Consider the following 14,781-nt stretch of genomic DNA (forward strand, 5'->3'; position numbering starts at 1 on the left):
TATATAGGTCATGTCAAAAAGGGTATTTTGGAAAAGTAGATTACTATCATAGTATTTTTATTTAAGTTTTGAAATGAGTAATTTAATATATATATGTACGGATTAAAATAAAGGTAAAAATTTCAATTTTACCCTAAGGGAAAGTTTGAGTATTGGGAATAGGCCGAACCTTGGATGGGAATAAGTCTTTGGGCCAAAGAAATGAAGGGCAGAGATGGAGCAGGCAGAATAGCGAATGAACGAAGCATTATTGAACGGAGAAAAGGGTATGGGCAAGCAACACTAATTACTTCCATTTGCCACTTCCAATTCCATCCACACCAACGAAATCCAGATAACAAACAATCTAATCCCATATCCAATTCGCCCTTACCACGTGTCGATAACCCTCTCTCTCTCACTACACATCTTACCGATTTCCACTTCCCAATTAACATTTCACTCTATTCTCTCCATCTCTCTACACATGATCACTCGACTGGACGATGTGCCACTGCAACATCACTCCTCCTCTTTCCCATGCCACAAAACCCAATACCCGCTCTGCCACCGCTAACACCGAAACAAAGCCTTCAATTTCTTTAAAACCATCTCGTAAAACCAGAACCAAACGCCGAAAACCAAAATACCTCTGTCTTAATTTGAAGCTTGGCCATCAGAAGAAGAAGAAGCCGCAAACTTCTAAAAACGAGACCAAAATGACCAACAAGCTGCATCAACAACAGCTCACTCTCTTCCCACTTCACCCCGAAAACTTAGTTGAAGACCCTAAAGATTACATGCACGGGCATGAGAATGAAGATAACAACGTTGTCGCCAGCTTCCTCTTCGATGCCACTACGGATAGCTCCACCACCCTCAACGGCTTGCTCATTTCCACCACCTCCGAGCAAGACAGCCCTCCAGAATCGCCGTTATCGCTGACGTTTCCGTACGGCGAAGATCGTTGTGGGGACAGTAATCACGGGCTGGTACAAACGACCATGAGGTGTAAAGAGAGGGACGCCAGTGAGGAGAAGTGGGTGAGTTACAGTGAGGTTGTGGAGAGTAATAAGATTGTTGTTAAGGAAGAGGAGGTGATGAGTAGTAGCTGTATCGAAGATCATGATCGGGATGATGTAGATGAAGCTGCATGGTGCATGGAAGAGGTACAGGGGCAGAAGAGTAAAACGTTTTTGGCATTGAAACTTGATTACCAGGAGATATGAATGCTTGGTCTGATAAGGGTCCCCTCTATGTTGACGGAGAGTCCCCACAAACTGTTCCCCAATTGCATGATGCCACCGTAAGATCCATTTCTCTTCTTCATCATCGATCAATCAATCATACATACATATGTATGTGTATGCATGCATGTGTATGTATGTGTATGGTATCATGCAAGCATCTGATCTGATTTATTTGGAATTATGATGATGAACATGAACTTGCATTAGTTGCATGATGGTTCTGTTGTTTAAAGTATCAGTCCTGTAGTGTCAGTGGCTGGGGTTGCTTTGTTGGGTAGGTCGTGGGGTTTTTTTTTTCGGCATGGGAATATTTAGTCTTGGGCCTATGCTTTTCGGCTTTTTTGGGGGGGCCAAGTACTTTTAGCCAGCTGTGTTATGGCACAACTCAGTGTGGCCTGCATTATTTTCGCCCATTCAATAAAAAGACATTCTAAATATGATTCGTTTGAATAATATTTTATTTAAAAAAATAATTATTATAAAAATAAATTATTTAAAATATTATTTTACTTAAATATAATAATAAAATAATAAAATATTATTTATTTAAATATTTTTTAATATAATTATTTTAAAATATTCTTTGTATTATTGATTTTATTTATAAAAATAAAGATATTTTTGTTTTAAAAAATTAGTTAGTAAAGATAAAATTATGATAAAATCAAGATTTATTAGATAAACTTTTAATATCAAAGGTTGAGGTGATAATTAAATTATCTTATATATTATTTATTATATTACTATATTTATAATAAAAAATAAATTAGAAAAGTAATTTCTAAATACTTGAACTGAAGCCCCCTCGATAAAATCATGTTCTATATGTGATGAAATTTATTATGCTTATTTATATAATGACATCAGCATATATATGATAGGGATAAGGACTTTGGTGGATGATGAAAAGATGATATGGCAAATGCCATAACAAATTTTTTCTTTTCTAATAAAAAATGATTGGAGGGCTTGATAATGATGATGATGATTATTGAAGTTTGGGTGTTTATGTTGAGGTAGGTGCCAATGGATGCGTGGGGTAACGTTGGTAATTTGTGGAGTGTGCCTGAAATGACTACCACCGATGGCAGCGATGCTGTAGGAGGCAATGAAGCCTGGAAGAGAGAGCTTAGAGAGGCAGGTGTTTTGAGATACAAGAAGAAAAGGCAAAATAGGCTCTTCTCCAAGCGCATCCGATATGAAGTTCGAAAGCTCAATGCCGAGAAGCGCCCTCGCATGAAGGTACCCTTTGCACCATTCTTGCTAATTTATTTCCTTTCGATCCCAGTGTACTAATAAAATAAATTCAACTATATCTTTGCAGGGTCGATTTGTGAAAAGAAGTTCAGAAGCGTAAATATTTGGAGTGTTGTTGCTTAGAAGAGAGTGGTAGTGGGATTGTTTGGAAGGTTTTTCTTCTCATTTTTATCTCATTTCTTGCTCATTTGTTGGATTATATATGCATGCATATTGCCAAATAGCATAAGCATAGTTTTGTCATCCACCCATTATGAAAGAAAGAAATAAAGATAAAATCAAATGATAAAGAGTAGTGTGAAGCTGCTGGTGGACAAGAGAAATGCCAACTTTGTCATAGTAGATATACTTCTAACTCGATAATATATTTGGGGTTTTATAAGTGTAACAAAATCTCAAACTCAAATCTTCCATTTGAAAGTCTTAGTACTCCGTCAATTTTGTTAACCTTTGTAAGTTCTAATATATTACAAGTTACGAGTTAAACGTAAAATATATGTTTTTAAATGGTAATATGTATGATTCTTTTATTGTATTGTTCTGTGATTATGTACGTGCAATTTGTGGGAGGTATCTTAAATAATGCAAAACATAATCAGCATCATAACTAAAACCAGATTGAAAAGAAAGAAGAGAAGTTCTAGTATCAGAAACCCAAGTTCGAAGTTCAGAAAATTTTGGAGAGAAACAAAGATGGTGGAGGTGTCGGGAATTTGAAAAAAGGTAATTTAAAACAAATGGCTGATTTGAAGAGAGTGGCTTGGTTTAATGTTTATCAATGGCCACATATTTATTTCCCACCAGAAGTTTGATGATATAAATTTTACACAAGTTTGAAAAGTTTATTTTTACACCCATATGTTAAAATTTTATTTTAGTTTGTCACTTTGTACAATATATAATATGATTAATATCAATTATACTAATAATAGTGTATACAAATTATATTTTATCTTAACGGTTAATTTTTTTTTCTTCTTCAAATTTTCCCCAAATTAGTTGATGTACTGTTGCTATCCGCATAACAAAACACAATTTTAGCCAAATCACACCCAAGAGTTTTTGTGTATGATTTTAAACCAAATTTAAAACTCGATTTAAGCATAAATTTAAACTGAATTTAAATTTAAATTTAATTTCATACAAAACATACTGAACCCAGTTTGAGTCAAACCTAGCTCTGATCCCAGTTACAGGGAGCAAAGGGCTACAACTCTATGCATTTCTTTTGCCTTAAGGTATAACTTGTCTTTTCGTTGGTGTTAGTATTTTGTTGTAATGGAACTCGCAACCCGGGGATTAAAAAGGATAATGACTCAAAAGCATTTAATCTATACTCTTCTGGAAGTCTAATAAAGTAATAATATAAAAATATTCAAAACCACTGTTCATATTCAATCATTCAATATTCAATAATGGGCCCAAGAGCATTTCCCACCTGGACTTTATGAAATTGAAGGGATCACCTCTTAAGTTTGAAATATTCATTTTCTCACCTATTATTTATTTCTGTTAATAAAACTTGTTATATAAAAATTAAAAAAAAATGTTATTTTGCACTAACCTTAAAAAATAACTGTTTAAAAAGACATTTATGTAATTTCTTCTATTTAAATTTAAAACCTAATTATAATGATTTTTTTTAATTCCTCTCCGATTCTTTTCTCTTCTTCATCTTTTTTCTTTTGGGTGTATCTCTACTCCTTTTTTCTTTTTTTCTATTTTTGTTGCCAGTGATTCATTTCACTACATTGACCTTGGAATCTCATCACAAATCAATTCACATTAATGAATGGTAAACCTCTACACCACCTCTGAAACTTTCTTCAACTTTATTTAATCTGTTCTTAGTCCCTTCAACAACAACATAGATGGTATTGGGAGCATCTATGGAACCTATCGTATCAATAAAGTTGTAAAGAATCATTGAAACTTGAGATTGAAAAAAAAAGTAAGTGATGATAACAATGGAAGTTGAAAAAGATACCAAAAGAAGAAAGAGAAAGTTTTCATTGTCAAGAAAAGATTGACGAGTTAGATTCAATGTAAGAGATTTGAGTCTAGCCATGATGTATAATTTGAATATGTGTGGGTTTGTAGGGAGGTTTATGAGCTAGATCCGGTGTTTAGAGATTTGAGTCTAGCCATGATGTATGGTTCAAATATATGTGGGTGTGTAGGGAGGTTTATTGGAGCCAAAGACTGAAAATTTGGCAGGATGTTGCTTGCAATTGGGTTATTAGGGAGATTTTATGATTTCAATTTTTTGTTTTATAATAGTGATGATGATAGATTAATTGATTATTTGGGAGGATTTTGGGGATTAACCAAACAAAGACCATTTTCAAAGACATATGCGGAGATGGAGGACTTGTAGGTGGATTAGCTACTAAAAAAGGTGGACAAGAGTATGTTGGTGGAGCAGATGCTAGTGGTGGTGGAGGAGAACTCCTTGGTGGATTAGATACTTGGTGGTGATAGAGCAATGAACTTGATGGTGGAATAGATTCGTTTAGTAATGAAAATAAACTTCTTGGTGGATCCGATACAGGGGAAGATGATGGCGTTGATATAAGTGAAATAGATTGTTGAAGAGGTAATAAGGAGAAGATGTATAACTTGTGATGGGTATTTTAATGATTTCAATAAAAAACAATAAATTGGTAATTAAAATTAGTATTAAATATGTATGATTGTTTTGTAATTTCATTAAAAATGGCAAACTAGTAATTCACATTGAAACAAAACAAAATTTATATATGAAAGTATATGTTGGGTAGATAAATAAACTTTTCAAACTTAAAGGACAACAAATGTCGTTCATCTAAGTTGGGGTGGAACATAGTCATTTGGCCTCAATAATGTTACCGAAGGTCTTAGAACACACTACATCCCTCATCCAAATCACATTACAGTAAAAAGAACCCCCAAGAAATTTCAGGAATCACCTTTCTCTTCTTATAAAAACTTCAAATTGCACTACTTTACAATTTTTTCAAATTAAGTCTTAAATGCAATACCAATGCTACCAATGCAACCAAGCTTTATACATACGTATTTATAACACATTAAACTATCATATCATCAAGTAATGCGCAAATATTGATCAAGGCAAAACAATAAAAAACGGAAGAAAATAACAGTGGCAATTCTGTAATTTTTTATGCAACTCTCTACCAAAACAAGGAAAATAATATACATACGAGCACCAAATTGGAATAAACAAACATAAAAAATAAAGGAATTGAGTGCAATGGAAGAAAACAGAAAAAAATAAATAAATTCAGTAGGGCCTGGAGGGTTGGTGTTAACACCAACTTGTTCTTCATTTGAAATTTTTTTAGGCCTGAATTTTGGTATTTTATAACTATCAATACAACATTAAACAATATTATAACAACTTTAAACAATAGAAATAACATGAAATAATAGCATTAAACAATCTAATTACATGAAATCACAATAAAATTAAATTTTGTATGAAGTTATGAACATGAATCTGTCATACTTATTTCATTTTCAATTGTTCATAAAGAAAACACATAATATACAAGTTTAAGTTAAGACTAACCTGAATGTGGATGATTTTGTTGTGAAATCTTTGCAGCGGATGTTAATTCTCTGAATAAATTTAGCAATTTTTGTTTCTCCCTCTTTTGTGTCCAAATTGAATATTTTATAATGGTTTTCTCATTGGTTTTATTGTTTAATCACGTGTCTTTTCTGATGAAAAAATTATTTTTTTTCATACTGTAGAGATTTCTTTCTCACTTGAAAGTTGAGAAAAAAAAGAGAAAAAATTACAGAAAAAAGGAAAGAATCTATATATGGGTCATGTCAAGAGGGGTATTTTGAAAAAGTAGATTACTATCATAGTATATTTATTTAAGTTTTGAAATGAATAATATATATGTATGTACAAATTAAAATAAAGATAAAAATTTTAATTTTACCCAAAGGGAAAGTTTGAGCATGGGAATAGGCCGAACCTTGGATGGGAATAAGTCTTTTGGCCAAAGAAATGAAGGGCAGAGATGGAGCAGGCAGAATAGCGAATGAACGAAGCATTATTGAACGGAGATAAGGGTATGGGCAAGCAACACTGATTACTTCCATTTGCCACTTCCAATCCCATCCACACCCAAACGAAATCCAGATAACAACACAATCTAATCCCATATCCAATTCGTCGTTACCACGTGTCGATAACCCTCTCTCTCTCACTACACATCTTACCGATTTCCACTTCCCAATCAACATTTCACTCTATTCTCTCCATCTCTCTACACATGATCACTCGACTGGACGATGTGCCACTGCAACATCACTCCTCCTCTTTCCCATGCCACAAAACCCAATACCCGCTCTGCCACCGCTAACACCGAAACAAAGCCTTCAATTTCTTTAAAACCATCTCGTAAAACCAGAACCAAACGCCGAAAACCAAAATACCTCTGTCTTAATTTGAAGCTTGGCCATCAGAAGAAGAAGAAGCCGCAAACTTCTAAGAACGAGACCAAAATGACCAACAAGCTGCATCAACAACAGCTCACTCTCTTCCCACTTCACCCCGAAAACTTAGTTGAAGACCCTAAAGATTACATGCACGGGCATGAGAATGAAGATAACAACGTTGTCGCCAGCTTCCTCTTCGATGCCACTACGGATGGCTCCACCACCCTCAACGGCTTGCTCATTTCCACCACCTCCGAGCAAGACAGCCCTCCAGAATCGCCGTTATCGCTGACGTTTCCGTACGGCGAAGATCGTTGTGGGGACAGTAATCACGGGCTGGTACAAACGGCCATGAGGTGTAAAGAGAGGGACGCCAGTGAGGAGAAGTGGGTGAGTTACAGTGAGGTTGTGGAAAGTAATAAGATTGTTGTTAAGGAAGAGGAGGTGATGAGTAGTAGCTGTATCGAAGATCATGATCGGGATGATGTAGATGAAGCTGCATGGTGTATGGAAGAGGTACAGGGGCAGAAGAGTAAAACGTTATTGGCATTGAAACTTGATTACCAGGAGATATTGAATGCTTGGTCTGATAAGGGTCCCCTCTATGTTGACGGAGAGTCCCCACAAACTGTTCCCCAATTGCATGATGCCACCGTAAGATCCATTTCTCTTCTTCATCATCGATCAATTAATCATACATACATATGTATGTGTATGCATGCATGTGTATGTATGTGTATGGTATCATGCAAGCATCTGATCTGATTTATTTGGAATTATGATGATGAACATGAACTTGCATTAGTTGCATGATGGTTCTGTTGTTTAAAGTATCAGTCCTGTAGTGTCAGTGGCTGGGGTTGCTTTGTTGGGTAGGTCGTGGGGTTTTTTTTTGGGCATGGGAATATTTAGTCTTGGGCTTACACTTTTCGGCTTTTTTGGGGGGGCCGACACTTTTAGCCAGCTGCGTTATGGCACAACTCAGTGTGGCCTGCATTATTTTCGCCCATTCAATAAAAAGACATTCTAAATATGATTCGTTTGAATAATATATTTGGGGTTTTATAAGTGTAACAAAATCTCAAACTCAAATCTTCCATTTGAAAGTCTTAGTACTCCGTCAATTTTGTTAACCTTTGTAATGTGCAATTTGTGGGCGGTATCTTAAATAATTCAAAACATAATCAGCATCATAACTAAAACCAGATTGAAAAGAAAGAAGAGAAGTTCTAGTATCAGAAACCCAAGTTCGAAGAAGATAAAATTTTGGAGAGAAACAAAGATGGTGGAGGTGTCGGGAATTCGAAAAAAGGTAATTTAACACAAATGGCTGATTTGAAGAGAGTGGCTTGGTTTAATGTTTAACAATGGCCATATAACTATTTCCCACCAGAAGTTTGATGATAAAAATTTTACACAAGTTTGAAAAGTTTATTTTTACACCCATATGTTAAAATTAGATTTTAGTTTGCACATTGTACAATATATAATATGGTTAACATCAGTTACACTAATAATAGTGTATACAAATTATATTTTATCCTAATGATTAAATTTTTTTTCTTCTTCAATTTTTCCCCCAAATTGGTTGATGTACGGTTGCTATTGGCATAACAAAACACAATTTTAGCCAAATCACACCCAAGAGTTCTTGTGTATGATTTTAAACCAAATTTAAAACTCGATTTAAGCTTAAATTCAAACTGAATTTAAATTTAAATTTAATTTCATACAAAATATATTGAATTCAGTTTGAGTCAAACCTAGCTCTGATGCCAGTTACAGGGAGCAAAGGGCTATAACTCTATGCATTTCTTTTGCCTTAAGGTATAACTTGTCTTTTCGTTGGTGTTAGTATTTTGTTGTAATAGAACTCGCAACCCGGGGATTAAAAAGGGATAATGACTCAAAAGCATTTAATCTATACTCTTCTGGAAGTCTAATAAAGTAATAATATAAAAATATTCAAAACCACTGTTCATATTCAATCATTCAATATTCAATAATGGGCCCAAGAGCATTTCCCACCTGGACTTTATGAAATTGAAGGGATCACCTCTTAAGTTTGAAATATTCATTTTCTCACCTATCATTTATTTCTGTTAATAAAACTTGTTATATAAAAATAAAAAAAAATGTTATTTTGCACTAACCTTAAAAAATAACTGTTTAAAAAGACATTTATGTAATTTCTTCTATTTAAATTTAAAACCTAATTATAATGATTTTTTTTTAATTCCTCTCCGATTCTTTTCTCTTCTTCATCTTTTTCTTTTGGGTGTATCTCTACTCCTTTTTTCTTTTTTTCTATTTTTGTTGCCAGTGATTCATTTCACTACATTGACCTTAGAATCTCATCACAAATCAATTCACATTAATGAATGGTAAACCTCTACACCACCTCTGAAACTTTCTTCAACTTTGTTTAATCTGTTCTTAGTCCCTTCAACAACAACATAGATGGTATTGGGAGCATCTATAGAACCTATCGTGTCGATAAAGTTGTAAAGAATCATTGAAACTTGAGATTGAAAAAAAAAGTAAGTGATGATAACAATGGAAGTTGAAAAAGATACCAAAAGAAGAAAGAGAAAGTTTTCATTGTCAAGAAAAGATTGACGAGTTAGATTCGATGTAAGAGATTTGAGTCTAGCCATGATGTATAATTTGAATGTGTGGGTTTGTAAGGAGGTTTATGAGCTAGATCCGGTGTTTAGAGATTTGAGTCTAGCCATGATGTATGGTTCCAATATATGTGGGTGTGTAGGGAGGTTTATTGGAGCCAAAGATTGAAAATTGGGCAGGATGTTGCTTTCAATTGGGTTATTAGGGAGATTTTATGATTTCAGTTTTTTGTTTTATAATAGTGATGATGATAGATTAATTGATTATTTGGGACGATTTTGGGGATTAACCAAACAAAGACCATTTTCAAAGACATATGCAGTGATGGAGGACTTGTACGTCGATTAGCTGCTAAAAAAGGTGGACAAGAGTATGTTGGTGGAGCAGATGCTAGTGGTGGTGGAGGAGAACTCCTTGGTGGATTAGATACTTGGTGGTGATAGAGCAATGAGCTTGATGGTGGAATAGATTCGTTTGGTAGTGAAAATAAACTTCTTGGTGGATCAGATATAAGGGGAGATGATGGTGTTGATCTAAGTGAAATAGATTATTGAAGAAGTAATAAGGAGAAGATGTATAACTTGTGATGGGTATTTTAATGATTTCAATAAAAAACAATAAATTGGTAATTAAAATTAGTATTAAATATGTATGATTGTTTTGTAATTTCATTAAAAATGGCAAACTAGTAATTCACATTGAAACAAAACAATTTTTATTAATGAAAGTATATGTTGGGTAGATAAATAAACTTTTCAAACTTAAAGGACAACAAATGTCATTCATCTAAGCTGGGGTGGAACATAGTTATTTGGCCTCAATAATGTTACCGAAGGTCTTAGAACACACTACATCCCTCATCCAAATCACATTACAGTCAAAAGAACCCCCAAGAAATTTCACGAATCACCTTTCTCTTCTTATAAATACACGCCCTTGAACACCAGAACATACACGACGCAATATAATATTTCATCCATCATCAACAATATTCATCATGTCGCTTATCCCAAAACTGCTGCTCGGTGATGAACCCTTTGACCCCTTCCTCTCAGTGGTTAACAAGTGTCCAGTCCTCAATACTCCGACGGACTGGAAGGAGACCCCCGACGCCCATGTGTTCACGGCCGATCTCCCAGGGCTGAAGAAGGAGGAGGTGAAAGTTGAAGTCGAGGAAGGTAGAGTGCTGCAAATAAGCGGGGAGAGGACCGTGGAAAAAGATGATAAAAACGATACGTGGCATAGAGTTGAACGTTGCCGTGGCAAGTTTCTTAGAAGGTTCAGGCTGCCGGAAAATGCCAAGATGGATGAAGTGAAGGCGTCAATGGAGAATGGAGTGCTTGTGGTGACGATTCCTAAACATGAAGTGAAGAAACCAGAGAAGAAAGTGATTGAGATTGAAGAAATCAAGAGTTGAGAAATTATTGAAGGGTTGTGTGTGGTTGATTGAAATTATAAATGTTTGTGTTGTGTTGTGTTTGCTCTAAGTGTGGTTTCCTGTTTTCTCTGTAATGTTATTCTGCCATATCCATGCAAGGCACAATTAATAAAGTGTAATATATATATTTTTTTATATTGATAGTATATATTAAGAATTAGTGACTAATATTTTGATAGTATTATTGAAGCTGCTTATCAACCTGGTAGCCTTGGTATTTATACAACTTGCAAGGATCAAACCAAAAAATTTTAGTGGGCTAATTTTAAGGGTTAACTTGAGCAGTAAAAGAGAAAAACCCCTTCGTAAAATAACAAAATTTGAATAGTACAAGTAAAAAGATGTTTTTTTTGTAAAAAAAATTGGACCGATTAGTTTAAAATTGAATAGTTATGATACAAAATAAACTCCTAATAAATCTGATATAGTGATTATTAGTCTGATCACTATGCTTAGGAGTTTATCAGTCTAACAAGTTAGGTTGGTCTCCCAATTATAAAAAAAAAGAAAGAAAAAAAATTAGTGGCTAATAATTTAGGGGTGGCAAGAGATTTGACGAAATTTGGTGAAATCATTTAATGGTTGTAATTTTTTACCTTAAGAATATGAATGTAGTAAGGTTATAGTTGCCTATAAATACCATGATTCATTTATCAAAATCTATTCCCCATCACAACCCAATACACAAGTCTTTCCTTTCTCTTGTATTCTCTCAACATGTTTTTCCCTGTGACCGAAAGTGTTCATTGTGCTCTCCCAATTTTAGAAAGATTGTGTCATTGTAATTCTTTTGTGTTCTAAAAAAAATCTTTCTAGTCTTTGCCTGTGAATGTTTTCGTCATAATCAGTTGAGGGTTTTACCACATATATCTTGTGTTTGTTATTCCTTGTTATTATTGATTATCATTCCAAATTTACACTGCAAGTTGGTTTAATCAAATTCCCAACACCAATGATGTGTATTTTCACCGCATAGATTAAGCTCATGTTTCTTTTGTTAAGATCTTGTTGTTCCCTTTCATACAATTATACAGAAATTTTTTGTTAATAAGAAATTTTATTTGAATTGGACTATCCTTTTGGGTAAAACCAACTGCAACGAACTGATCAAATCTAGATTTAATAATCAGTCTTATAATCAATAAATTAAAAGTTTAATCTTGAAATATAATCAGAAATTTATATCCTTTTATATATAGAACCTCTTCTTATATTTAATCCACAACCACAATATGAAAGATATCATCAAGTATAAAAAAGTGAAATTCCACAATGAAAACAAGCTTACATTTTTATTGCTAGTTGTCCTTACCTCTCCTCTCATGTATTTTAATTGCAATCCTTTCAAAGCACATGCATGGCAGCCGGCGTAATCAGAGGGTAAACAATCTCAGGACAAATCAACCTTGGAAAATATGGCTTTATTAATAGTAGTTAAACAAATCTGTTCAGCATTAATCGAGGAGCTATCTCAGTACCGAAAGAGATATTCTAGAAACACTACAAATCAGTCCGGTTCTCTTGCTTCCCCAGTGTGGCCCTATCACTGACTTCAATTTACCAGGCGCTTTTGCATCCCCAATGTAGGCCAGTGATTGATTGACTATTAGCTGATTAAGTAATTAGATCTTTGTTATGCCCAATTTGGCTGCCAGAAGAGATTAACAGAGCTGGAATTTCACAGATTTTACTTCCGTTACCTTGCTCAAACTGGATCTTTTTACCAATGAGCTTAAGCATTTGAGGCCTCCTTTCTTTTCGTTTATGGTTGGAAGTTAAGTATTATATATTGTCAGTCACTTTTGCCTTGAGCATTCTAAATTTGAGAACTGTGACTAATACCCATGTTTCATTGTTAAAATCTCAAGTAAAAGGTATAAAATTTAAATCTACATTAAAAAGTATATATGAGTTTTTAATGTGGAGTTTATATAGTTTTGAGCCCTTTAATCTCAATCACTAGTTTTTTTTTTTTTTATAGGGTTCTTCCAAAGTTCATATCATTTAATATTATAGTTATCATCACATATTTCGGTTACAATTGTACAACGTAAGTGGTGATATTGACATTGTAGTATTTGTCTATGACTAACAAGGAGATAGTGTACAACCAATCTGCATAGACACTAGACTTACGGAGCATGGTGGTATATTGAGATCTCAAATGTAAAGGTATGAGACTTGAATTCACATTAGAAAACATATATGAATTTCTAATATGATGTTTATATGAATTTGGACTTTCCAATTTCAATCGCTAGTTTTTAAAGTAAAGTTTTTTTAAAATTCATATCATTTGGTATCGAAATCATCATCACATCTTTCGGTTGTAATCATGCGACATAGATGATAACGAATAAGGAGATATGTTAGAATTTTAAGTATAAGATATAAAACTTGATTCAGATTAATAATATAAGTTGCTAATATAGATTTATATGATCTCGAGGTTTTCAAATTTAACCGTTAACTTTGTAAGCTGTGATTCTCCCTAGGCTTATAGCACTCACTCTTTGAAATGCCCTGGCCTTTGGTGTACTGCAATCTGATTAGTATATTTTTCTTGTTCGCGTGCACTAGTGCATTTGTAAACATAAACACAAAGAGAAAATTCAACATTGATTAGGACATTAATTAATTTTCATTACATGATCAGGAATCAACATTTTTATAAACATAGTAAACTAAGCAAAATGACTAGGAATTGCATTAGCTTACACATAATAAATTGCCCCCTCACATTAATTAATAACACAACTTAAATTAAATAAATCCTAAACTAATTACTAGTGAACAAGAAGAATCCCTTCCCCACAATATTTTTGGCAACTTCATTTGGTGGTTAGCGAAGATGAACCAATGAGGGTTTTTTTAATTAGTGTTAATTATACACTTACTGTCGTATAAGCAGTCTCCATGGGTTGGCTTCTTCCTCTCAGTCCATGCAGCTTCATCTCCTTGATAGCTGGATCTTGTAGCAGCAGCACCTTGTCCTTGTCTCTAACACCAACCATGTGTAAATATTCATTGTCTTCTCTCTCTTTCCCTTTGAACAACAGCCTTTGCTCTCTTGGTTCCAAGCATGTTACCAGTGACAGTATCATCTTCAGTTCTCCTGGAAGATTTTGATTCAAAACAAAAATTCAGTCATTCCCCACCAAACAGTTTTAGGAGATGAAGATGAGTATGAGAACTTACCGAAAGTTGAGGTTGCTTCAATGGAAATATCATGCCACTTAGAAACATTTGAGACTCTGAGAGTGATGGTGGCTTCCCCTACACTGTCTCCACTTTCTCTCTTTTGAACAAGCATTCCACCAGGCCTAAGTTCCCATTTGATTTCACTAATGCCTCCATACTCCTTTGGACTGCTAGTTACAGTTGATGCTGCTTTGATATTGTTGCTACTATTGCTGCCACCGCAACCGAGCTTAAAACTTCCAATGCAGAACCCTTTTGACCTCAACTTGATCATTTTGTCTCCCTTAATTATAGTTGAAAGCCTTCTACTCTCTTCTGAACAGGCTCTCTATTTTAGAAAACTCTCTAGTAAAGGGGAGAAGAAGGGGTGGGGGCTAGGTGGTTATATAATAGTGAGAGGTTTGAATAAAATAGAAAAAATGGAGACTTGGGAAAGTGAAGGACAAATGAGATGATGACATATGGAGTGTGATATGGGCAAAGTTTCTTCTGCTGATTTTATGGGGGGGCTCAGGCACATGGGGATGGTTACTTTGGAACACGCCTGCTTGATTGACGCCCAAACACAATCACAAC

The 14,781-nt window shown here is 34.4% G+C and overlaps 3 protein-coding genes and 1 pseudogene across 3 annotated transcripts; 3 read left to right on the plus strand and 1 right to left on the minus strand.

Moving 5' to 3' along the window:
* Nucleotides 1-365: 365 nt before the first annotated feature.
* LOC123195909 lies at nt 366-2,821 on the plus strand (annotated as a pseudogene).
* Nucleotides 2,822-6,794: 3,973 nt separating this feature from the next.
* On the plus strand, nt 6,795-7,770 carry LOC123196542. Its single transcript, XM_044610604.1, has 2 exons — nt 6,795-7,595; nt 7,747-7,770. The coding sequence occupies exons 1-2, from the start codon at nt 6,795-6,797 to the stop codon at nt 7,768-7,770; spliced, it is 825 nt and encodes a 274-aa protein (XP_044466539.1).
* A 2,721-nt stretch (nt 7,771-10,491) lies between these two features.
* LOC123195956 (class I heat shock protein-like) lies at nt 10,492-11,137 on the plus strand. The gene has a single exon (XM_044609833.1). The coding sequence runs from the start codon at nt 10,564-10,566 to the stop codon at nt 10,981-10,983; it is 420 nt and encodes a 139-aa protein (XP_044465768.1). The 5' UTR covers nt 10,492-10,563; the 3' UTR covers nt 10,984-11,137.
* A 2,478-nt stretch (nt 11,138-13,615) lies between these two features.
* Nucleotides 13,616-14,561, minus strand: LOC123197051 (BAG family molecular chaperone regulator 2-like). The gene is made up of 2 exons (XM_044611232.1): nt 14,203-14,561; nt 13,616-14,119 (listed from the first exon to the last, which is right to left on the minus strand). Exons 1-2 carry the CDS (start codon nt 14,477-14,479, stop codon nt 13,890-13,892), a joined length of 507 nt encoding a protein of 168 aa, XP_044467167.1. The 5' UTR covers nt 14,480-14,561; the 3' UTR covers nt 13,616-13,889.
* Between the last annotated feature and the right edge of the window lie 220 nt (nt 14,562-14,781).

The sequence above is a fragment of the Mangifera indica genome, chromosome 14 (genome assembly GCF_011075055.1).
Source record: "Mangifera indica cultivar Alphonso chromosome 14, CATAS_Mindica_2.1, whole genome shotgun sequence".
Classification (NCBI taxonomy): Eukaryota; Viridiplantae; Streptophyta; class Magnoliopsida; order Sapindales; family Anacardiaceae; genus Mangifera; species Mangifera indica.

Coding starts and splice junctions, on each gene's coding strand:
- LOC123195956 (XM_044609833.1), top strand. CDS start 10,564: ATGTCGCTTATCCCAAAACTGCTGCTCGGTGATGAACCCTTTGACCCC.
- LOC123196542 (XM_044610604.1), top strand. CDS start 6,795: ATGTGCCACTGCAACATCACTCCTCCTCTTTCCCATGCCACAAAACCC. Junction 7,596..7,746: donor CCCAATTGCATGATGCCACC/GTAAGATCCATT, acceptor AACTTGCATTAG/TTGCATGATGGTTCTGTTGT.
- LOC123197051 (XM_044611232.1), bottom strand. CDS start 14,479: ATGATCAAGTTGAGGTCAAAAGGGTTCTGCATTGGAAGTTTTAAGCTC. Junction 14,120..14,202: donor TGAAGCAACCTCAACTTTCG/GTAAGTTCTCAT, acceptor AAAATCTTCCAG/GAGAACTGAAGATGATACTG.